Source organism: Branchiostoma floridae, chromosome 5, assembly GCF_000003815.2.
Source record: "Branchiostoma floridae strain S238N-H82 chromosome 5, Bfl_VNyyK, whole genome shotgun sequence".
In the NCBI taxonomy this organism is placed as follows: Eukaryota; Metazoa; Chordata; class Leptocardii; order Amphioxiformes; family Branchiostomatidae; genus Branchiostoma; species Branchiostoma floridae.
The window spans coordinates 23,344,563-23,366,752 of NC_049983.1; the positions used below are offsets into that span (position 1 = coordinate 23,344,563).

General features: G+C 40.9%; 3 protein-coding genes and 2 long non-coding RNA genes across 10 annotated transcripts in view; 3 read left to right on the forward strand and 2 right to left on the reverse strand.

Annotated features, from left to right (window-relative positions):
* Window positions 1-4,609, reverse strand: part of LOC118415405 (6-phosphofructo-2-kinase/fructose-2,6-bisphosphatase 1-like) — a 32,169-nt gene extending 27,560 nt beyond the window's left edge. Inside the window, exon 1 of one of the 2 annotated variants that reach the window (XM_035820002.1) lies at window positions 4,503-4,609. In XM_035820002.1, the coding sequence (XP_035675895.1) occupies window positions 4,503-4,542 (40 nt within the window). In that variant the 5' untranslated portion in view covers window positions 4,543-4,609. Of the gene's footprint in view, window positions 1-3,521; window positions 4,173-4,502 lie in introns of those variants that run through there. The other variant, XM_035820003.1, reaches the window with a different exon arrangement.
* On the forward strand, window positions 973-2,425 carry LOC118415407. The gene is made up of 3 exons (XR_004831119.1): window positions 973-1,215; window positions 1,407-1,432; window positions 1,619-2,425. It is a non-coding gene; the product is annotated as an uncharacterized LOC118415407 (long non-coding RNA).
* Window positions 4,610-4,769: 160 nt separating the features above from the next.
* On the forward strand, window positions 4,770-6,951 carry LOC118416508 (ubiquitin thioesterase OTU1-like). Of its 3 annotated transcripts, none has more exons than XM_035821629.1 (2): window positions 4,770-4,854; window positions 5,417-6,951. In XM_035821629.1, the coding sequence occupies exon 2, from the start codon at window positions 5,444-5,446 to the stop codon at window positions 6,389-6,391; it is 948 nt and encodes a 315-aa protein (XP_035677522.1). In that variant the 5' UTR covers window positions 4,770-4,854; window positions 5,417-5,443; the 3' UTR covers window positions 6,392-6,951. The 3 variants fall into 3 exon arrangements, with proteins under 3 accessions (XP_035677522.1, XP_035677524.1, XP_035677523.1); XM_035821631.1 differs by having other exon boundaries at window positions 4,785-4,854; window positions 5,424-6,951; XM_035821630.1 differs by having other exon boundaries at window positions 4,794-4,850.
* A 4,545-nt stretch (window positions 6,952-11,496) lies between these two features.
* The window catches only part of LOC118415934 (ADP-sugar pyrophosphatase-like), a 13,390-nt gene continuing 2,696 nt past the window's right edge, over window positions 11,497-22,190 (reverse strand). Inside the window, exons 2-10 of one of the 2 annotated variants that reach the window (XM_035820889.1) lie at window positions 18,830-18,897; window positions 18,477-18,529; window positions 18,074-18,181; window positions 17,472-17,567; window positions 17,177-17,232; window positions 16,914-16,959; window positions 15,661-15,669; window positions 13,390-13,443; window positions 11,497-11,634 (exon numbers count right to left, since the gene is read on the reverse strand). In XM_035820889.1, coding sequence (XP_035676782.1) covers window positions 11,513-11,634; window positions 13,390-13,443; window positions 15,661-15,669; window positions 16,914-16,959; window positions 17,177-17,232; window positions 17,472-17,567; window positions 18,074-18,181; window positions 18,477-18,529; window positions 18,830-18,897 — 612 coding nt within the window. In that variant the 3' untranslated portion in view covers window positions 11,497-11,512. The remainder of the gene's footprint in view (window positions 11,635-13,389; window positions 13,444-15,660; window positions 15,670-16,913; window positions 16,960-17,176; window positions 17,233-17,471; window positions 17,568-18,073; window positions 18,182-18,476; window positions 18,530-18,829; window positions 18,898-22,190) is intronic. The other variant, XM_035820890.1, reaches the window with a different exon arrangement.
* Window positions 11,641-13,304, forward strand: LOC118415935. Of its 2 annotated transcripts, XR_004831171.1 has the most exons (4): window positions 11,641-11,852; window positions 11,957-12,053; window positions 12,366-12,873; window positions 12,932-13,304. It is a non-coding gene; the product is annotated as an uncharacterized LOC118415935 (long non-coding RNA). The 2 variants fall into 2 exon arrangements; XR_004831170.1 differs by having other exon boundaries at window positions 11,641-12,053.

Sequence of the window (22,190 nt, forward strand, 5' to 3'; positions counted from 1 at the left end):
TCATGAACGGTAATGTCTCCCTTCGATGTGTCTGTTGTTCCCGGAGACAGACTTAGAAATACACTGGAATTACTGAATGTTGGCTACCTGCATACGGCGTGGCTACATCCTCGGTACAACCAAGGGCTTCATCATTTCGGATAACACGAAGGCATCCTTCCGTACGTTGCCCACATCATGCAGACCAACAATTTCTTGTACGGCGTATTAGACGTTCCCACCACCCCACCACCTCCGAGGAGCTTGTTGTAATGCTGGACATCCCTGGATTTGCCACAACGACAATACAAGGAACCATGTGACCTATTTAGCACCTGTGGGTCTTTTTTAACATTTCCTATTGTGTGTTGAGATATTCACAAAAACGTACTAGTATTTGTCGTGTTTATCTATAAATTGACAGCACAGTATTATTAGGTATCTTTTGGACCCAAGAAGTCGACGAGGAAAATATCAAGATGGACGTTGTCTGCGTATACAGTTTTCATTTTATCATTCGTGACTGTGTATTCTGCTTTTTAGAAATCTTTTGTTTCACTGAGACGTCATTCTGATGGCATGGAATTGCGCAATCGCATGCAATACCATGGGAAGCTATTTTTGTATATGTGATAAAAAGATTAAGAAACCAGGGCAAGCATCTTTATTTTGCGTAAATTTGCCATGTTTTAGCTGTATTGTGCAACATCGCAACGACTGAAAACTTGTTGACTACGGTAGTCTATGCTCAAACCACCTGGCATATCAATCAGTCAGTCAAGGCAAGTCGGAGTTGCATAAGATTGCGTAAGTCTTTGCAAGTGCGACTATGTAATGGTGTATTTTTCTACGTGTGTTTTACACATGAAAATAGCATGCCCGCAGTCCCCGCCACGGCCAATGGAATGTTTACAGGATATGTCCAATCTTTCAAGTTTGGTGTGATTATTCTTTTACGGGTTGGCCAGTTGTTTTAATACAGATTGACCGGTTGTTTAATGCCCTTCTCCTCTTTCCTCGCTCCCCCTTTTCCGCTATGGAATAACCCATGGTCGCTGGCCAATGGGCTGCCTAGTATTCATATTGCGTAATGCAGATGAAACGTAAACCAAGCTGATTACGAGCACAGCAGTCATTTCGCTGCCAGACAGAGGGGAGACAACACGGGTCTGGGACCGGTCTCTGATGATTAATAGCAACTGCCCCCACGAAGTCAACGCACTCCCCTGCACTTCGGTAAGTAACTCGGCTTCCACTTCTGCATAGTCAAAGGGATCTTAGAATAATGATCGTGTTGTTTGGTCACAGCCAGGTATAGTTAGATTATGAACTTGATTTAATTGTTAGTTTTGAATTTTTCAAATTTATAGAACTTTTTTATAAAAATAAATGCAATTGACCTGTCCTTTTTGGCATTGTTTTTGCAGGGGCTCATCATAAAGATGTTTACGAAGTACAACTATAATATTTGCAGTGGAAAGGAAACATCTCATCGTCATGGACTTCTTATTCTATTTCTTATCACTTTTATTATTCTTTTTTCAAAGGCAAATCAACATTTTGGAATATTTTGAATATTTCGTTGGGCTAAAGCGTTCAGGTACAGGTTGATGTGTGTGTGTGTCTCTCTATCCGCAAGGGACGTCGCTGATGGCTTGCACTGGAAGACGAGCTGTATCACTGAAGGGAAGGACATTCGTAAGAAAATTGCTACAAGGAGACCGAGACTGGAAGCCATGCAAAACCTGAAACAACGTCGCCCGAAGGAGCAAGGCCATGAGAGGGAAATGCAAGACCGACAGCAGAGCTGCGTGTAGCCAAGCGATTGCGCTGCTATTGATGGTAAAACTGAGTGCAGTTAGAGAATTCATGGACTGACATACACGTGCTGTCTGCGTTATTTGACTTATACGAATACGTGTTGTCTATTCTATTAGGTCATATTAAGGAATGTAAAAAAATACTTCAATTGACCTAGATGGATATACGAATGGTCGACATCACAACCAAACGTATTTGAAATCTTTATTGACACGACAAAAGTACAGAGACTTTCGTGAGGATTATAACAAGTACTTACAGTGCAACTAAGCAGACGTATATGCATATTTACAGATATGAATAAGTCAACATATTGTTCTAGCATGTCATTTACATAATTCGAACATTGCCTGCAAATGTCTTGAGTTACAAACAAACTCTTACCAACTCTACGCTTAAACACACGTCTGTGCAGCCGTTTACTTTTCGGGCCGGAACTCGGTGTAATACATAAATGGGACCTTACAGGTATTGTATATACAAGCTGTATCAGTCTTTCACTCCGTCACTTACAAGAAGATACAACGCAACGTTTGCTAGAAGTAATTAGTCAGTGGTATTGTACTGTGATTGTTATTCTTAGACGGTTATTCGTTTGATGACGTGAACTGCAACAGACTGAGATGTACTAATAACCAATGTTTAGTGATATGAGCGGAGTTGTGTAGCTGTCTGTCAGGTAAGACAGAATACAAAGACGAATTCCAGTCGGCAACTAAAAGAACCTATATATATTTGTTACATGTCTAAGCCTCTATCGTTGGGGATCTCGTCGTAACTTTCTTAACTTTACAACACACTAACCCTTCATGCTTGTGGCTCTTGCCGTCCTGCCGTTTCCGACAAGAGTACAAGATCACATTTCCTAACCATCCCACTGGCGAATTCCTTCATACAACACACTAACCCTTCATGCTTGTGGCTCTTGCCGTCCTGCCGTTTCCGACAAGAGTACAAGATCACATTTCCTAACCATCCCACTGGCGAATTCCTTCATACAACACACTAACCCTTCATGCTTGTTGCTCTTGCCGTCCTGCCGTTTCCGACAAGAGTACAAGATCATATTTCCTAACCATCCCATCCGATCCCTTCATACAACACACTAACCCTTCATGCTTGTGTCTCTTGCCGTCCTGCCGCTTCCGACAAGAGTACAAGATCATATTTCCTAACCATCCCATCCAATCCCTTCATACAACACACTAATCCTTCATGCTTGTGTCTCTTGCCGTCCTGCCGTTTCCGACAAGACCACAAGATCACGTTTCCTAACCATCCAATTCCTTCATACAACACACTAAGCCTTCATGCTTGTGGCTCTTGCCGTCCTGTCGTTTCCGATGAGACCACAAGATCACGTTTCCTAGTCATCTCATAACTTCATACAACACACCAATCCGTCATATCCAAATGGCGCCAGCGCCACCCTTCCCGTCATACACCGTAAAACAAAATGGCGGCGCCCGTAAAAGCCAACGAAAACAGAACAGGTTTTGCTACCGCAAACCTGTAATAAGACCTATTGACAGACAGGCCGACAGCCAATCAGAGCCGCGTCATGTGATACGCATCTCTTTCAGGAGGAGGCCTATTCTGGGCAGCCATCTGAATGGCAGGTGTTCTTTCCTTTCAAATGATTCAAAAGAATCTGGCAACGGTCATACTTAAAGACCTATTACTCACAGACACAGAAAGGTGCAAAGATATGGTTACAATACCTGGTCCAATAGGCATGCTGGTGAAATGTGAGCCTTTAAAATGCAAAGCTGTACGTCTAAAACCCCCTCAACACAGAGTGGTTTGTTCCAGTGAATGAATCAGCATGCGCTGGACAGTACAATGTAATTTTCCAGGCAACCTGGTCGAATATTTTCAGGCTACTGACCACAGAGCTTGACACTGTGACAGCCTACAAAATAACTCCTGTAAAAGGACTCTGGACGCATTTATACCCTTGGCCTTGGGTTATATACAGACTTATTTGCGGTAGTCCTCAATTTGCGGGAAATCTACAAAAACGATGCCCAAGTGGATGACAAATAATGGAAAATGAGGAAGGGGGCAATTAATGTCGTCATAATCGTTTTTTGACGTTGTCATTTTCGGTTACCAGGAAACTACATCATTTTCACATCACATTTCCATCAAAGTTACTAAGTATTATATGAATATTGGTAGAAACACAACCTAATGTAACAGGGATGTTAAAACGATAAGGAAACGTTCACAACAGGATATTGGGATTTTTTAAGAACCGTGGCAACCCACACGTAGGCCATCCAGACTCGCGCCAAAATAAGTGCAGGGCAAATTTGCTCCCCGAACAAAACTTACACAATTAATTCTACAAATTTCTAGCCCATATGTTCAAGAATATGCTACATTTACACGTATAGAATTGAGCTTTAAACTCTACAGGACACGTCAGTGTGTTTTTGTTCCTTCAGTCGTGCCCTTTGTTGCAAAACGACAGACAACGTCACAAACATTTGTCCTTGTGCCCTGACGGAACGCCCATCATTCAAACGCGCGCCGTATGAATGAACACCAACTTTCGCGCCCCAGTTCCCACAAATAATGATCCCTGCACGCCCCAAATCACGCTCATGTCTAAGTGAACCTTACACCGGTGAAGTTTGGGTACTTTGTGTGACTTTTGAGCGGGAAACACGACAGGTAGGAAGGTTTTTCCGACTGACCTGGCGGGCGCGAGGGCGATTTCCGTCCGTCGTCAGACATCTTGGAACATGTTCTATTTAGCCACCGCTGACAAACAAATACAACCCACCATTCCCCAATAAAAACAAAAGTTGTCGAAAAAGATTAAGAAATATGATGTACAAAAATATGAAAAATACAAAATAATTTTATGATCTAAATTTTTCTACAACATTTCATTTATTGATTGTATATTTATCATGCAAACATTTGTAGGTGGTGAAAATGACCTCTAACCTCACCAGTCGCCATTTTGTTGCAGTTTGAATCAGAACAGCTGTTCTGCTTTGTTGTGTCTTTGTTGTGTATTTCGGAGATTTGCGAGAACGGTGGGTACGTTATGGTCTATCTGAGTCATTAGACTTGAGGTTGATCAATCTTGCTAATGTATACTTCGTGCTGAAAGTTGTACACAGCTTTTGAAGCCGTAATTTACAACATAACTGCCAGGTTTTCCATATAGCAGGACAAGGCCAGAGCAGAGTGCTCAAGTTTAACGCCTTTACTAGTATTTTTGTCCAAAAAGGTATGAATGTACTGTTCTTGAAAGAGCATGACTTTCAAAATACAAAGATAGTGTTAGAGAAGAGAGTTTGATTATGACATTCTTAGTGTGTGATGCACAGGTAAGGAAGTAAACATCATTAGAACCAAATCCTTATTAGGTGTGATTCACCAGGACTGAGTGACTCACACCCTTAATCTCCAAGCAGATGTGGAAAGAGAAATTGTATTAAACGTCTCTCAAGGTCCACAAAAAAACATTATAATCCACGATATTGCCTGTCTACATCTGCTTGGACCTAAGTATCACTCCCTCCGAAACCTACGCTAGGATTTAGAAAAGATTGTTTGAATGGGACATAAATTTTCTCAACATCTTTCTTTTTGTTAGAAAATAGAAGCAGTCTCCACAGCAACAATGAGCGGGTCCAGTTCAGCTCTCACGCTGCGGTGCAAGTCCAAGAACGGGCAGCACCTCATGAAGGGGCTGACCACGCAGTCGACGGTCGCCGACCTCCAACGCCTTGTGGCCGAGCTCACCAACATCCCGAAAGAGTCCCAGAAGATCCTGATCGGCTTCCCTCCTCACCCCATCAAGTTCGACGGAGAGGCCGCGCCACTCAACAGTTTACCCATATGTTCTGGGGACACGTTGGTGATAGAGGAAGACAGGAGCAAGACAGCGGCACCAGCACCAGTACCGGCAAAACCGCGTACAATCCCGACGAGCAACAGCAATTTCAGCCTGTCAGGGCAGGGCGTGATGACGCGGAAAGTCGTGCCGGCAAACAACTCCTGTCTGTTCACAGCGATCGGTTTCGTGATGGAGGGAGGCGTCATGGACTTGTCGCGCGCGACGCAGATGCGGAATCTCATCGCCGATGTGGTTGCCGCCGATTCCGCTCTTTACAACGAGGCGCTCCTAGGCAAGAGCAACGCAGAGTACTGCGCGTGGATTCTGAACTCCGAGAGCTGGGGAGGCGCTATAGAAGTCTCCATCTTAGCCAAAGTCTACGAGACTGAAATAGACGTTGTGGACATCCAGTCTTGTAGAGTAGACCGCTTCGGGGAAGACAGTAGGTACGACCAGCGTGTTCTTCTGCTGTATGACGGGATCCACTACGATGCTCTCTACCTGGAGGCGCTGGATCCTAACCTTCCACCGAAGACGATCTTCCCGACAACTGATGACTCCATCCTGGCGCTAGCGCAGGAGTTCGCCACCGAGGCCCGCAGCCAACGGCAGTTCACGGACGTGTCGGGTTTCACGTTGCGGTGTCTGGTGTGTAACACGTGTCTGACGGGACAGAAACAAGCCCAGGAGCACGCCACGCAGACGGGGCACATCAACTTTGGCGAGGTGTAACTACTGTACACATTGAAGCAATCAATACAGATAACTTATTTTGAAATGCTCGCACAGTGTATGGTTAGGCTATTCTAATCTCCAAGCAGATCCTACAGTAGCATAAGATAGCATCAAAAGCTGGCAGAGGAGTGAAGCTGGCCTAGGAGTGTGTTTTGCTACCAGGGCATAAACTCTTCTACTAGTAGGCCCTCTACCGTAGGATCTGCTTGAAGATTATGGCTATTCCAGTAATACACTGATCCCGTGCATAGGCCAGCCCACCTCTGTCAAAATGTAGAAATGTGAAATAGAAACATAAATATGCAACCATTTGACAGATGTGTAGCCACTGCTATTTGTGATGGACAGTCATGATCAGGATCTGTCTATTGTCCCTGAGTTGCAAGTGAAATCCAGAAGACAATTGTACACTTAAGTTTGAAAACTTGTAAAAAATTGGACTCCTCAATGTTTTATAGGGAAATATCACCCAACAAGTTATAAACCCAGAACTGGCAGAAGACACTCTTTATCTGGAAAACTTTACTTGTTCTTAGTACATGTAGATCAACCAATTTGCATGATGTAACTAAAGGTTATCAATATTTATGTAACAATTACAGCAGAGTCGTCTAGAGAAAGGGTTCTTAGATAGATTCAGTAACATGTTGAAATATGGGGCTTCCAACTAACATTATACGCTATATGTCTTTAGATTGAAAAGACAAATTGCAAGTTACCAGTGTGAAAACAGAAACAGTCCTGGCAGACTTTTCTCTTAGCTGCATACTTGCCAACATCGCTACAAACATGGATGCACATCACAGCTGGTTTTCAATGTTCTGAAAGTTACATTTCCAAATTACCCAGTAGTGTTTTGTTCAACCAAGTTTTAGTGTCTTGTGTCCTTGGAATGGAAAGGATACTACTAGTAGTTTGTTTATGCTGCAATCATTTAGGTAGCTCATTTGTCTAGATGTTACTGTCATATCAGTAATTGTTCAGTATATCTGTATGTATTTACTATGTACTTCAGTTCACAGTGAAGTACTTTTGGTAAGTTTGTTGTATCATTAAATTACCTGGTATATTTTATATGTAGCTATTCACTTTTGGTGCTATTAGTACATGTATGCATTGTTTTCTGTGTATAGGTGTTGGAAATTCGAATATTATTTATTGCATGAATTTTCAATGTATGAAAAATGAGTTTACAAACATTGCTAGAGTTTGTGAGCCTGTACGTGGCTCTAAAGATTAGGAAGGAAGACGTCAATGTTCAAAAGGTAACAGTTACTCAAGCAGTTACTCATCCAGTTGCTCCAGCCGGGCTCGAAATACCACCTGCATATGCAGGTTAGTGCAGGTAAAATTGTAGCTATGCAGGTATTTCTGGTGTCTACCTGCACCTAACCTGCACTGGTCCATGTTCTTGGTTTTATTCACAAATGTCATATGATGTAGGTGAATGTAGATTACTATTTGCTGCATTGACTGTTACCACCTATAAAGTATAGAATAAAAAAACAGCAATGGTTCCTGAACAATTTTAGTATGTACAATTATAGATCCATACTTCATAAATACGGAGTCTTGCAGGTAAAATTTGTCTGTTGCAGGTATGCAGAAAAAAAGTATTTTGAGCCCTGTCCAGTGATTGCTACCTTGCGAATCCTATATTATTACCTGGATGACTAACCTTTATTGATGAGGATTTTGACATGGAGACACTGATGAGGCTTGGGCAAGTGAGAGGAGTACTAAAACTTGATTGTGAAAATAATTCTGTTGCACAATGACGTTCCTACCTATGCACTGGCATTTGAATGACCCCCTAAGGCCACACCAATTTTATTTGTTGTTTCTTGGATTTTTTTAGAAAAAAATTGGGTCGGTCGGTCAAAAAAAAAACTTAAGAAAAGTTGGGGGTAGGAGAGATCGAAGGGCTTCCTCAAGTTACACCACAGAAATAACAACATTTACTATGATTTACATGTAGGGGATCTCTGGTAGAAAAGTTTGAAGAAAAATGATAAATGTACTGTCTAAATTAGGCATGTACAGCTACTGGAATTTGAGGCCAATAGTTAATTTGAGAAAGAAGAGGCAGTGAAACTTTGTCAACACGAGGTGTGGCCATCAATTTGAAAAGTTTTTGGTTTATTTTCAAATCGGATGAAATAGGGTTGGGAAATCCGACAAACAAGAAATAAAATTGGTGTGGCCTAAACAGTTGAGTAGTGTGGAATAATACTAGTACAAGCTACACACCTTGTTTTAGCTATTGTTCGAATGATGTTCATATAAAAGCAGCAACAACTTTCTGTAATATGTAAAACTTTGAGTGTTATCATAGTAAAATCCAAGTGGTCTGTGTTTCAACCTTTCCCGTAGATTAGCCCAGTAAACAGTACAGATTTGGAACCCAAAGGCTAATACATGTACAGTAGTTTAAAATGCCTCTTGCGGGGACAATACAGTGAATGTTAAAAAAGTTGAATGCCATGTTTCTACTCAACATAACAAATACATGTAGCCGTGTTGTGGCAGATGCATATACAGGCAGAAATGACAATTGTACAAGAAGTGTTCATATGTGTAGATGTTTTTATTATTCCATGTTGACGAGAAAAATGCGATAGACTTTGCCAATAAACATGTTTTTTGTGACTTTGCAGAGTTGTGCTTAGATGGCAAATGGACTCCATTTCTTGGACATAATAATAAATTCTGGATGGAGAAAGTAATAACTAATCATCCATAAAATAATTGTAATAAATAATATTTTTATTTAGGCTTAGGATATCTTCCAATGTTTTGCAATATTTAGTCACCCTTATTCATTTTGTTAGTTTTGTCCAAGCTCCTATCTTTAGTTATTTGTAGGCCATTGAAATGTAGTCACCAGAACCATTGATGTACCTAAACAATAGTAACCTTTAGACTACCTACTATATATTGTGTTTGAAAACAGCAGTGACATATAAGCTTGTGAAGCTACTAAACAAAAATTAGAATGGTTCTGGCGACTATGCCAACAGGTTAAAAAAAAAATACAATCACTTTTTCACTGTATTATCTGTGAAAATACAATGTAACTGTAATACACAAAACTGTCACCAGATGGCACTATTCAACTATCAGAGGGATACATCATACACTAAACATATCTACTCAGAGCCAGAAAAATAACTACACATAACCATCTTATAGATTAATATCTATACACCAAACAAGACTTTTGACATAGCAAGACTCACTTTGTAGTACTCAGTAGTAACACAAATTACATAAAATTTTAACAGTTCTGAATGCAGAGATGGTGGTAAGAGCAGACACGTTCATTGCAGAAAATCAGTTATAAAGATATTTCTGTATTTCATTACAGAAAGCACAGTAGAGTACGTGGGGAAGGACAACCTCAAGCCAAAACATTAGCTAAGGGATGAGTCAAATAATAACATACTCATTACAGAAAGTACAATAAGAAAAAAGCATATACCGGTAGCACTTTTGGTGGCATGTCAGGTCTTCAAATTTTGCAGCAGTAGGAAAGTGCAGCATGCCACAAAATTTCTGCAGTATAGAATTTCAAGCACCATTTACAGATAAAACCAACAGTTGACATTAGGATCAAACAATGTGGCGCTTCAGCTGGTATAACACATCAATTCTTGGCACAAACAAATGTACATTTCGAGACAGATTTCAGTGGTACATGTAAGGTCTGGAGCAACTTAATACTAGTTGACTAAGAGAAGTCTGGATGACTTGGGAAGAAACAAAATTTCTACCCTGACCCTGTTGGTCTCCAAGCAGATGTTATATTAGATGTTAAGGCTTTCTTGCTTCCAAGTTTATGCCAGCTGTCAAGAAAAACGATCATTTCAGAAAAAAACAAAAACATTGAACATGCCTTCGAGACTATCTTCTGTCACAAACAATTTCAATTTCTTACTTAAATTTGGCTCAGAGCTGATAATACAGACGGGTACACTTAACATCACTACATCCTTGCAGTTTCTTAGTTAGTATTCTATCTGATTTAGCTATACCTAAAGCATAGAATTCTTATGTTTTCAAGTCCACAGTACGGCTCATACATAGAACACAGTTAACCACAGTTAATAAACAGTCAATGAACCAAAGCATATGTGTATTAGTATGTTTGGTTCATTTGTATAAGTATCATTAGAATAACAAAGCTACATTGATGATAATGCAGAGAATAATGAAGTACTGGAAGACTTCAAAATGGCAAATTAAACCAAACTAGGAGGTTTTGACTCTCCTATTTTCTTCTACTAGTAGGTAACAAATCAACACAGAGAGTGTCACTTGTCATGTAACAGGGTTGGTTACTTGTCAATGTATAGATTTTTTGCAGAGCTACCTTTCAGGTAATATCATTTTCTTCTTCAACATATTTTACTCAGATATTCTCAGAATGAAGTACAGTTTTATCAATCTGTGACACTATGTTTTGAATTATTCCACAGTCTTGCTTCACAAACTCTTGTGTACATGTGTATCAAGACCACCCTCCACCATATATTTAGGATTCCAGTTACATTAAGGAACATTAAGGAATATGCCTCAGACTTCCAAGTCTTGGTCACCTGTAGTACTTATCTTGAATAGTAGATGAATTCTCTTTCAACTTGTTCATCCCATAGATATAAGGGTCTATATATAAAGGGCGATATAGCAATTTAGACATAGAGATTCCAAGCAGTCTCTGTCGACATAGACCAGGATTTCTGCCAGTACAATTGCAAATCCTTCTGGTATATAGGTCCCCATCAGAGTCTATGAACTTTAAAATGTCTACTTTAAAGGCTGTCATAACTTTTCAACTTCGAATAATGTCACTGTAGATGAATGAACTGACTCCAAATTTACATTTCTTAAATGGGAGACCATACCTAGCATCCTGATGATAGTTTCTGCCGACATAGACTCAGTGATCTCCAGCTAACAGTAGAATCAGTGATTCTGCCAGACCATAGTCTCTACTAGTACCAGGACATGTATACTTCAAGAACAAGCTTCCAAAAGTTGGGGCTGAGGTTACAGGAATAAAGGGAATGATTTCAGCTGTGTTTTTTTTGTGTGTTTTTTTGCAGTGCTGAAGTTTTTTTATTTCTTGTCGATCCTGCCTGGGCTTCTCTGTACCGGCTCCTTCCCCTTGCACTGCTGCAGAGCCATGGCGTACATGTACACTCGGGAGTCTACGGTCACCCCCTCCTTACGGGAGTATTCTGGAACAAACAGGTATGCAAAGGTGTAAGTCAACAAACAGGTATGCACAGGTGAAAGTCATCACAGACTTTTGTTCTGGAGCAAACAATTATGCAAAGGCGTAAGTCAACAAACAGGTATGCACAGGTGAAAGTCATCACCAGACTTTTATTCTGGAACAAACAGGTATGTACAGGTGAAAGTCATCACACTCAGGCTTTTATACTGGAACAAACAGGTATGCACAGGTGTAAGTCAACAAACAGGTATGCACAGGTGAAAGTCATCACAGACTTTTGTTCTGGAGCAAACAATTATGCAAAGGCGTAAGTCAACAAACAGGTATGCACAGGTGAAAGTCATCACCAGACTTTTATTCTGGAACAAACAGGTATGCACAGGTGAAAGTCATCATAGGCTTTTATTCTGGAACAAACAGGTCATCCTCCTACGCACGGCCCCATTACCGGCTAATCGCCTATGTGGGGACCCTGCTATCTGAAGGGCCACCCCCGGTTACTGTGAGCGTCACCACAAACCAGCTGTCAGCCAATCAGAGAATAGCCTTTCAGTTTTCAAAAGGGATCTCGCAAAGGCCTGATTGGGCGCTGATTGCTTGGTTCCCATATAAGGGTAATGTCACTAATATTTATAATCAGGGCGGTCAGTAACCGGGGGTGGCCCTTCAGATAGCAGGGTCCCCACACAGGCGATTAGCCAGTTGGGGACCGTGCGTAGGAGGATGACACAGGTATGCACAGGTGAAAGTCATCACAGACTTTTATTCTGGAACAAACAGGTATGGACAGGTGAAAGTCATCACAGGCTTTTATTCTGGAACAAACAGGTATGCACAGGTGAAAGTCATCACAGGCCATTATTCTGGAACAAACAGGTATGCAAAGGTGTAAGTCAACAAACAGGTATGCACAGGTGAAAGTCATCACAGACTTGTATTCTGGAACAAACAGGTATGCACAGGTGAAAGTCATCACAGTCTTTTATTCTGGAACAAAGAGGTATGCACAGGTGAAAGTCATCACAGGCTTTTATTCTGGAACAAAGAGGTATGCACAGGTGAAAGTCATCACAGTCTTTTATTCTGGAACAAAGAGGTATGCACAGGTGAAAGTCATCACAGTCTTTTATTCTGGAACAAAGAGGTATGCACAGGTGAAAGTCATCACAGTCTTTTATTCTGGAACAAACAAGTATGCACAGGTGAAAGTCATCACAGACTTTTATTCTGGAACAAACAGGTACATTTGTGTATACACAGGTGAAAGTCAACACAGACTTTTATTCTAGAACAAACAGGTATGCACAGGTGAAAGTCTTCACAGACTTTATTCAGGCATGCATCATGGTCATGGTCATGGTCATGGCGTGATCTGGACATGCTTTTCTCAAAATAACAATAAATTGGACACACCAGATGCCCTTATTCTGGGGAGCAGATCCTCTGACAAGTATGAAATTCTGTTCGACCAGGGATGCCACTAGGTCATCTAGATCTGTGGGCTCTGTCATCTACTGTGACCTCTCTGACAGTAATTTGCCCCTCAGGATACCTTAGAATGCACCATTTTAACTTAAAATTCTTGAAAACTGTTTGATATGGTGTTTGACAGGATCGGTCATACATTCATACATTGTATTCTATGAGCTTTCTTAAAAAAAGTTAGTGTTTCTGGTAGCATTTCTTTGTCTGTCCAGTTACCATTTTATACACAAGGAATGACTGGTAGAAAATCTGACCCAAACAAAGGCCTCACCATTTATCCTCATCATCAGCTCACTCATGGGGAAGTACAGCACCTTCAGGAACTCTGTAACAGACAGGCACAGATTCAATGGTCAATCGAATAAATGGAATCCAAATTGTCTTCAGCCTGAATTGTCTCACAACGTTTCCTATTGGACATCTGAAATTGTCTTCATTCATAGTTTGAGTATAAAAGGCCTGTTTCTTTCAGATCACTTCAGTGTCACTGACGATGGATTCCAGTTGAAACGTCTGACCGCTTCCAAAACCATATCCAGTTGCTTGAGTAACTACTTTTTTGGCGTATCTTATTACCTGGATGTCTACCCTACATTGACCGGTCAATTGATCACTTCAGACACATTGTTTCGAACCAGGACTGTCTCCAGGACCCGGCCCTCCGTCCCTGAACGGGAATTTGCTTGTTGGGACGGAATAAACAACAACAATTGGACTAAACTTCATGATGTGAAACTGATGAAAATCTACTTTGATGGGCTTTAAGTTAATCTCCAAGCAGATCCTACGGTAGCATAAGGTATTATCGAAAGCTGGTAGAGGAGTGAAGCCGGCTTAGGAGTGTGTTTCGCTACGTGGCAAATGCACACCTCTTAGCTGACTACACTCCTTGGCCAGTTTAGTACTATCTTATGCCATCGTAGGATCTGCTTGGAGATTACTTAAAGTGACACGTCAGCCAAGAAAAATCAACAACAAGGGCTCCCAAACCAGGGCTCTAGCCAGCTCTACATTTTTTTCTGTCAGCCAATTCCCATTGTCGCGAAAACACTATTCCAGGAGTTAGAGAGACTGAACTGAGACCTTGAAAAACGGGTTTTAATGAGATTATCGTATGCGAAAGGGCACCGACACACATTGTCAACAATCATAACAATAGCAAAACAAACAGTGTGTGGCTTTTACGACCAGACCCCAAGCAGCATGTAGCTTCCACCAAGGAACTTTTATCTGATTTTTGTCCGTCAAAGTTGACGGATTAGTTTTAAAATTTTTCCGCCACACGCAGCAAATTTCCGTCAATTGACAGAAAAACGGACGCTGGTTAGAGCCCTGCCCCAAACAATGAGTGGGACGGAAAAAATTTTAAAGCTGGAGACAGCCCTGTTTGAAACTGAAATGACAAAAAGCTGCAAGATAACTAAACGTGCAACATGGAAATGCTAAGGAAGACCTACAATGTCGGTCAGCCTTTTTACCGGAAAACACAGGAAAACTTAGTTAAACACCGGAAAACACATGAAGAAGTGTATAATCTACTGAAATACAGTATGTTTTGATGAGTAAACATGACAGGTCGCTATGTTTTGCCACAGAATAATCTACATATGGCCCTGGAATGAAGAAATCGTCAGAAAATGCATAAGACTACGGGCCGGACCGCCGCCGCCACCCGGCGGACTGGACGTGCTGATTGTGCAAAATTATGTAACGTTGACGGCTAGAAGAAGCAAGCTTTATTAAGAAATACAGAAAACAGATTCTTATCACAATCCGAGTAGATTCATATATATTATATTTATGCCAATATATAACGGATTTTTGCACTGAAGTTCGGTGGATGTCAGCTGTCTTGTTGTGAAAGTATCAGACCCCGCTAAACAAACATGTATTCTGCAATGAAAACAAACATGGCCGCCTGATGGCGGCGGTCCGGCCCGTCGTCTCATGCATTTTCTGACGATTTCTTCATTCCAGGGCCATATGTAGATTATTCTGTGGCAAAACATAGCGACCTGTCATGTTTACTCATCAAAACATACTGTATTTCAGTAGATTGTACACTCATTCATGTGTTTTCCGGTGTTTAACTGTGTTTTCCTCTGTTTTCCGGTAAAAAGCCTGACCCTACAATGTTGTTAGTAGCATGACCAGTGCTTGAAATACTTTTTTCAGTCAGCTTGCCCAGGCGGCAAACTGAGTAAAAAGCCAGGTTGGGCCATCAACATTTCAGGTTGCTACACTTCCAAGTTATTACTTTCTTCAAATCAGCAACTTTTCCATTATCTTTTCTTCCAGTTACATGTAACTACTTATGTTTTACCTTACCAAGAAATTAATTCAAAAGCTTGTGCACATAGTTGCGTGTTACAGCTGCAAAATTTCAGGTTGTGCACTAGGTTCAAAAGCAAGTGGCACCAAGTAAAATGTGGCTGCGTTTGCAAGTGTGCATGTGGGTATTTCCAGCACTGCATTCAGAACTTTCAAATCATAATTCACCAGTGTCAATAGAAGATAAAATAAATAAACGTCCAACACCAACCTCCTTCCTCTATGAAGGTGACATGCGAGGGTGAAGAAAAATGATAAGCGTTAGTTGAGCACCAAAATACCAAGCAAAGCAAACACCAACACCATATTGTCACTACTCTTATAAGCAATATGGGTGACGAAGGACAATGTATAAAACACACAAGAACAAAACTTCATAACTGTAACAGTTCCATATATAATTTAGCAGGTTCAAATCACAAATGTTTGAAAAACTGGTATGCCAGGTAGTTCATGTAAACTGATAAACTTGTTCAACACACATTCAACAAGCTTTGATTTCCAGAGAAAATACTAGTCTTGGACAGAAAAAAAATCTGTAATGCACTTTTTTGCAGTGCCACACATTTAGACAAATTAGTCAAAGAGCCTCAGTGGGCATCACTACACCAGTGCTCGAAATACTTTTTTCAGCCAGTTTGTCCAACTGGCAACCTGAGTCAAAAGCCAGGTTGCGCCATCAACATTTCAAGTTGCCCCACAAGTTGTTACTTTCTTCAAATGAGCTACTTATCCATTATCAATTCTTCCAGTTATATGTAACTATGTAATATGTTTCATGTTATCAAAAAATAGATACAAAAGCTTATGCACATATGTGGGGGAAAAACAGTGTTCCAACTGCAAAATTTCAGGTTGCCCAGTGTGCAACCTGGGTTTAAAATTAAGTTGCGCAAAGCAAAATGTGGTTGCATTTTCAAGTGGGCAAGTGGGTATTTCGAGCCCCGCTACACCATAAGGGAAACAAGAAATCTTTTAAGAAAAGCTGTGCATTGCCGCGTATTTTATGACTGAACTGCTGAGAGCGACACCTAGCTTCTTCAGTAGGAAATGCAGCAAAAGGGGATATTGGAAAATTACCTCATTATCATAATTTATGTCACATGAATTATTGGCACATTAAACAGGTTTGTAAAACTTTTTGACCCACAATGAATATGCATTATTTTTCATTACAAAATAAGTTCCTTCTGATGCAATTTGTGATATATCTTTATATAAACATGGTGAGTTAAAGCGTAGATTTATTACGCTGGACCACATACAGTAACATGCGTCTAGAAGAGCGTTTTAATACTCGCCTGGAATGTACCATTGTCTAACTAAGCCATGAAACTCGGCAAGGAAAGAAGGGCCTTTGGAAGGGGCTTTGGAAGGGCTGGGTTAAAAGGTCCGTCCATTGATCCAACCATGGAAGAAAGCTGGCATAAGACATTGCCGCTGGCGCGGTAATGCAAAAATTACCTGGATGTGGCTTTGGTCTGATGTTGACTATGTCATCTCCATCGATCTGTAATGGTACAGAAACAGACGACTCATAAGAACATTCGAAATGGACTCACAATTCTTTAACAACTTACATCAAACAAATGTTGTTTGGTCAACAACTTACATCAAACAAAAGTTGTTTGGTCCAGTTCAGGTCTAGAGGATCAGGTTCAGGTCCTGGTCTGAACCTAAAAACTGTCTCCAACAAGAAAAAACCCAGCCATAGGTTTAGCTCTTACCTGTGCAGTAACCAGGCAGGTGGTACAGTTGGACAGTCCTGCATCCATGCACACAGCTGCAACAAAAAGTAGAGATTCATAGCAAACAGGACATCTCGGATTTACTTCCTATAATGACAATTGATAATGATATGACATGGGCCATCTAGTACACAATGTCATGTGTATGCAGTGTTCGCATGCCTAAACAATATAGAATACAACACACTGGATATTAATTTTGTCAGGACTAAAACAGGCAGAGGCCTCAGCATACACTGAAGAAAGACAAGGAAAAGCAAGAACTGGAAACTACCTGGTGAGACACTGACGACCTGGCCCGTGTACCCGGTCTCCTCCCGCAGTTCTCGGATTGCACAGTCCTCCACACTCTCCCCTGCATCGCACAGGCCTGGGGAACAGAAATGTGAACTTGCCTTGTTGAAATTTATCACATAAATGATAAAAACATTTGCACCAGCAGTTTCCTCAAATCCTGTACTGCTTAATGCAATGCACTAGGGGTGGGTACTGGTACAGAAAATTCAGGTACAGGTACAGGTATGGTTCAGGTCCTGAGGATCAGGTCCAGGTCTTGACCTGAATCTGGACCTAATTGTGAAAACTTGTGAATGGGCGATACTCAAGTCAAAACAACGGTCCAATTTCCTACAAAGGAATCTATTTGTTGGAGTATCCAACTCCCACTGGTGTTTCAAAAAATGTCTTCATGTGAACACTAGAACTGTACGTTTCACTGTAGAAACATGGTAGAATTTACCAGAGATGACAAATGAAAATTGGCGTAATGGTCCTAATTTATCTTGGTGGTCGCAAATTACAGCATAGTGATCTGTTACACTAATACACTTGCTAGACCCCTGGGAAGCCTACATGTATAAGTGTGGCTGTCCTTACCTGCAGGAAACTCCAGTGTGAGACCGTTAATGGCTGGCCTGAACTGCTGTACCAAGATGAGCTGGTCATAGTGCAGGGCTCGTTTCAACACTGCTACAACTGCTGCACCTGAAGTCAGTATGTCAGTCATTTAGTCAATCATAATAATTACAGTAATGCAGGGCTCGTTTCAACACTGCTACAATTGCAGCACCTGAAGTCAGGATGTCATAGTCAATCATAATGAGCAAAAGGTAGAAAATGAAGCTACTGAATCGTGAATGTAAAACAATACTGGGGAAACAAAAGAACAAGTACACAGCTTGTCTCCAGCTTATAAATAACAACAAATTTAACTCTTGAAGAAATGTACTGCATCATGAAGATTATTAAAAAGAAGTGCCAGGTTTCCTGTCAATCTTACCGTCAGTCTTGTAACCATCACATCTGGTGGTCCTTCTGACTGTCTCCCACGTCCTGCAAACAAACAAACAAACAAACAAACAAACATATCATTAGGTAAATAAGGCGTGCAATTAATGACAAGGTGTCACAGTTGGACAAGGTGTCACAGTTGGACAAGGTGTCACAGTTGGACACCTGATATAACTTCCATGTATTGTGCTGCATTCCTGTCACTTCATTACTATAGTCCAGCAACATGAAGACAAAAGCATATATAACTTTACAGTCTGTTCCTGCTCGAGTCCATGAAGTGGTAAAGAGCAAACATTCCAGAGAGAGGTGGGCAGGTCTAATAAAACGAGGCTGTCTCACCTGTGCTGTCCTTGTGGATCTTGGTAGGTGGTTACTCCCAGGGACAGCCACTCGCCTTGGTATACAGTCTAGTTGAAAAAAAAAAAGGCAAAAATTAAACATCTTTGCAATTGCACCCATTCAATTTCATTTTTATTTGCACTTTTTCATCTTTCTTATCCTGAAGTATTTTGTCTTTCTAACACTGTCAATGTAAATATGATACTGAACCACATTTTTAACTAATTGTAACATTCCATACAGTATCACTTTGTAATTTTCCTCTTCCTCCCAACAAGTTGAATAACTGCTTCTCATCCTTGAGTGTAATCCTACCATATAAGGGCGATACAGCACAGATGATGCCATGTGCGCTCCTACTGACCCCTCTATACTGTTTACACAGGGCCATATACCACTATCAGCAAGAGCCCTGCCACTCTTGGCCACATGGGTGATCCAAGAATGCCCCATTCTCATTCTGAAAGCTGGAAATGCTAGACAGTGTGGTTGAGTTGTTTGCGATTGCAATCAGCCTTCAGGCACTACCGGTAACTTACAAATAACGTTCAACATACAAACATGTATTACTTTCAACAACTGTATTACTAGTAGCCCCTAATGAAGCCCCTTAAACATGTCAGGTGACAATGAGTTCAGTTTTACAACACTGAACAGGACACATGGTGGCATGTTGGCTATGTCAGAACATTCTCTTGTGTTTGAGTCATCAAGGACACCCAGGCTGGGTCCATCTGTCATTATATGTCAGGCTAGCACTGCGGGCCAAAGTTCAACATTGGTGCCATACTCTGGTGGTAAGGGAAAGCTCAGATGAAACAGTCCCCTGGCTCCCGGGAATCGAACCTAAGCCTGCCAGTTCACAGGAATCGAACCTAAGCCCGCCAGTTCACAGGAATCGAACCTAAGCCCATCAGTTCACAACGCAACTCTATCACCACTATACCAAAAGGTCTGGACCATTTGGAATGGTCAGTTGGTGATGCTTGAACCCCACTGTTACAAAGATGCAAGTAAACTGGTCTTTAAGTTTAACAGCCCATTCGTACCATGGCAGGTGTCTCATATATCTACTACCATGGGGAAAAATCGCATCCCAACTGGCCGATGCAAACCTACCACCAAGCTTGAGCTCCTGAATTAATCTAAAGCCCCTTCCTTTTCAGACGTGCTGTTTTTCATTCAGAAATGATAGGGGGAGGTGTCATTTTTTTCCAAGGAAGAAATTTGCTGCAAGGAAAGTTAAAATTATAGGCATGGGTATGTCAAATCTATTGCTTGGATAGGAATGAACTGCAAAATAAATAAGCCTCAGGGACGAGAGAAAATCATTTATTCCACCAGTTCATGCTTCGAAGCAAGTAAGCACGCTACAGAAATCCGAAGTGATCTTGCAAGATCCGGCATCACTGGCATGATTTTGCGACAAATCACGGCACAAAGCAAATGTCTCAAAAACTACTTGTTTGTTTCCCCATAAACATCTACATGCATGTAAGAACAAAAAGGAGCTTTCATCTTTGATAAAAGCTCCTTGATAAGAACTACATGCAGTTGCAGTGTCTCGGTTTCAGCAAGGCTCCTTGGTTTTGGACAGCTATATTTTTTGCTGTTACACATGCATGACTCACTGCTAATAACCAGAACATTCCTTTATTCCATCTGAAACGTGATGTTGACTTTTCAGGACAAAGGAAGAAAAAACGTTAATGAACACCATAACAATTAAACACGTGCCTCACAGTCATTATCAGACAGATTTTACACACGCATGGCCCAATGCCGATAAACAGAGTATCCATTTACATGTTGCCTTTTCAGGACAAAAGAAGAAAAAACGTTAACAAACACCTAACAATTAAACACGTGCCTCACACTCACAGTCATTATCAGACAGATTTTACACACGCATGGCCCAATGCCGATAAACAGAGTATCCATTTACATGTTGCCTTTTCAGGACAAAAGAAGAAAAAACATTAACAAACACCTAACAATTAAACACGTGCCTCACAGTCACCAGATATTTGTTTAAAATTTGCTTTATTGGTAATCATCTAATTGTTATCACTGTGACATTTATGTTCATGTTATTATTTGTATACCATTTCAATTACCTCATTTGAATTTGTGTTCAATAGTTTGTTAGGAGGAGGTCTCCCATAAGCCTTTTTGGCTTCTACCTCTCTCCCGCACAGTTTTTTTATCTATCAGTTATCTTTACTGTATGCATGTCCTTTTTTTTAAGTGCAAATAAAAAAAAATATCACACAGAGTCAGGTAATTGTAATATCTGCTAATGTAGTAATGGACTATAATAAAGCATCCAAGCTTGGATGCTTCCGGTAATTAACAGTACCTATTCCTCTTCCTAATGGAAAAGTGACACATTGATTGACATGACAAAAGCGGTCGCTTCAATTTGTCATGTCGATTATTGTGTCACTTTTCAACGGGGGAGTTTACCAATGCCAGCACAAAACAACGAATACACTTAATTACAACAAGAAGGTTGAAATGAAGGTTGGAGGCTCTTGATAGGAAGTATTCTTCAAGGAGAGGTCGGTGGGGAAAATTGTGACTTTTTCCAGCCTGGAGAGTCGGATCGAAAAATATGGCATACAAGTTATAACAGGAAAAGGTCCCGATTTTCCCCATCAACGTCTGCTTGGAGAGTAGACAGAAAGGTGTTGATAGTCGTCGCGTCAAGTTCACAGTCCCTTGCGATGCATGTAACTCTAAATATTATGTTAAATATCATTTGACAACTGTGGCATAAAAAGATAATGTCCTTGGGTGACCCCCGGGTCAGGTACAAGGAGTGACCCAAAAACTGGGGTAAAAGTGCATCTTTCAGGTCATCTGTCAATCTTCGTCTTTTTTTTTTGGCTTAAATCTGGTTCTCGTCTGTCAGTTTACCTTTGACTGTGATTATACAGAAAAGATGCCTGATTTCCACTCCTTATACCTTTTTTTTATATAGACCAAGATGTTCAAAACAAAATTATGCCAGGTCGATGACCCCCTTGGTCCTTGGTCCGGTTTATGAAGTGTGAACAATGAATAAGGTCCATTCTAAGGACTGTAACGCTAACCCCTAATCCTCTGCAATTGTTTCGATACCAGAGACACAAAAGCAATGCAATCAGTTGTAAAATGAAGTAAACCGGATAAATGTCAAATCTCCAAACATCTTTACTTGACGTCTAAACGTTCATCACTTATGATTCAATGAACGTGGCGCGCGCGGCCTTGCTACTAGCCGGGGCGACTAGAAACGAAAAACTTATTTAATTTTAATATAATATACAGGATGTTTTTGTTTCTAGTCGGGGCGGAACGTATTGGACTAAAAAGTATT

Excerpts from the sequence above, each read along its gene's own strand:
- LOC118416508 (XM_035821629.1), top strand. The coding sequence starts at position 5,444 with ATGAGCGGGTCCAGTTCAGCTCTCACGCTGCGGTGCAAGTCCAAGAAC.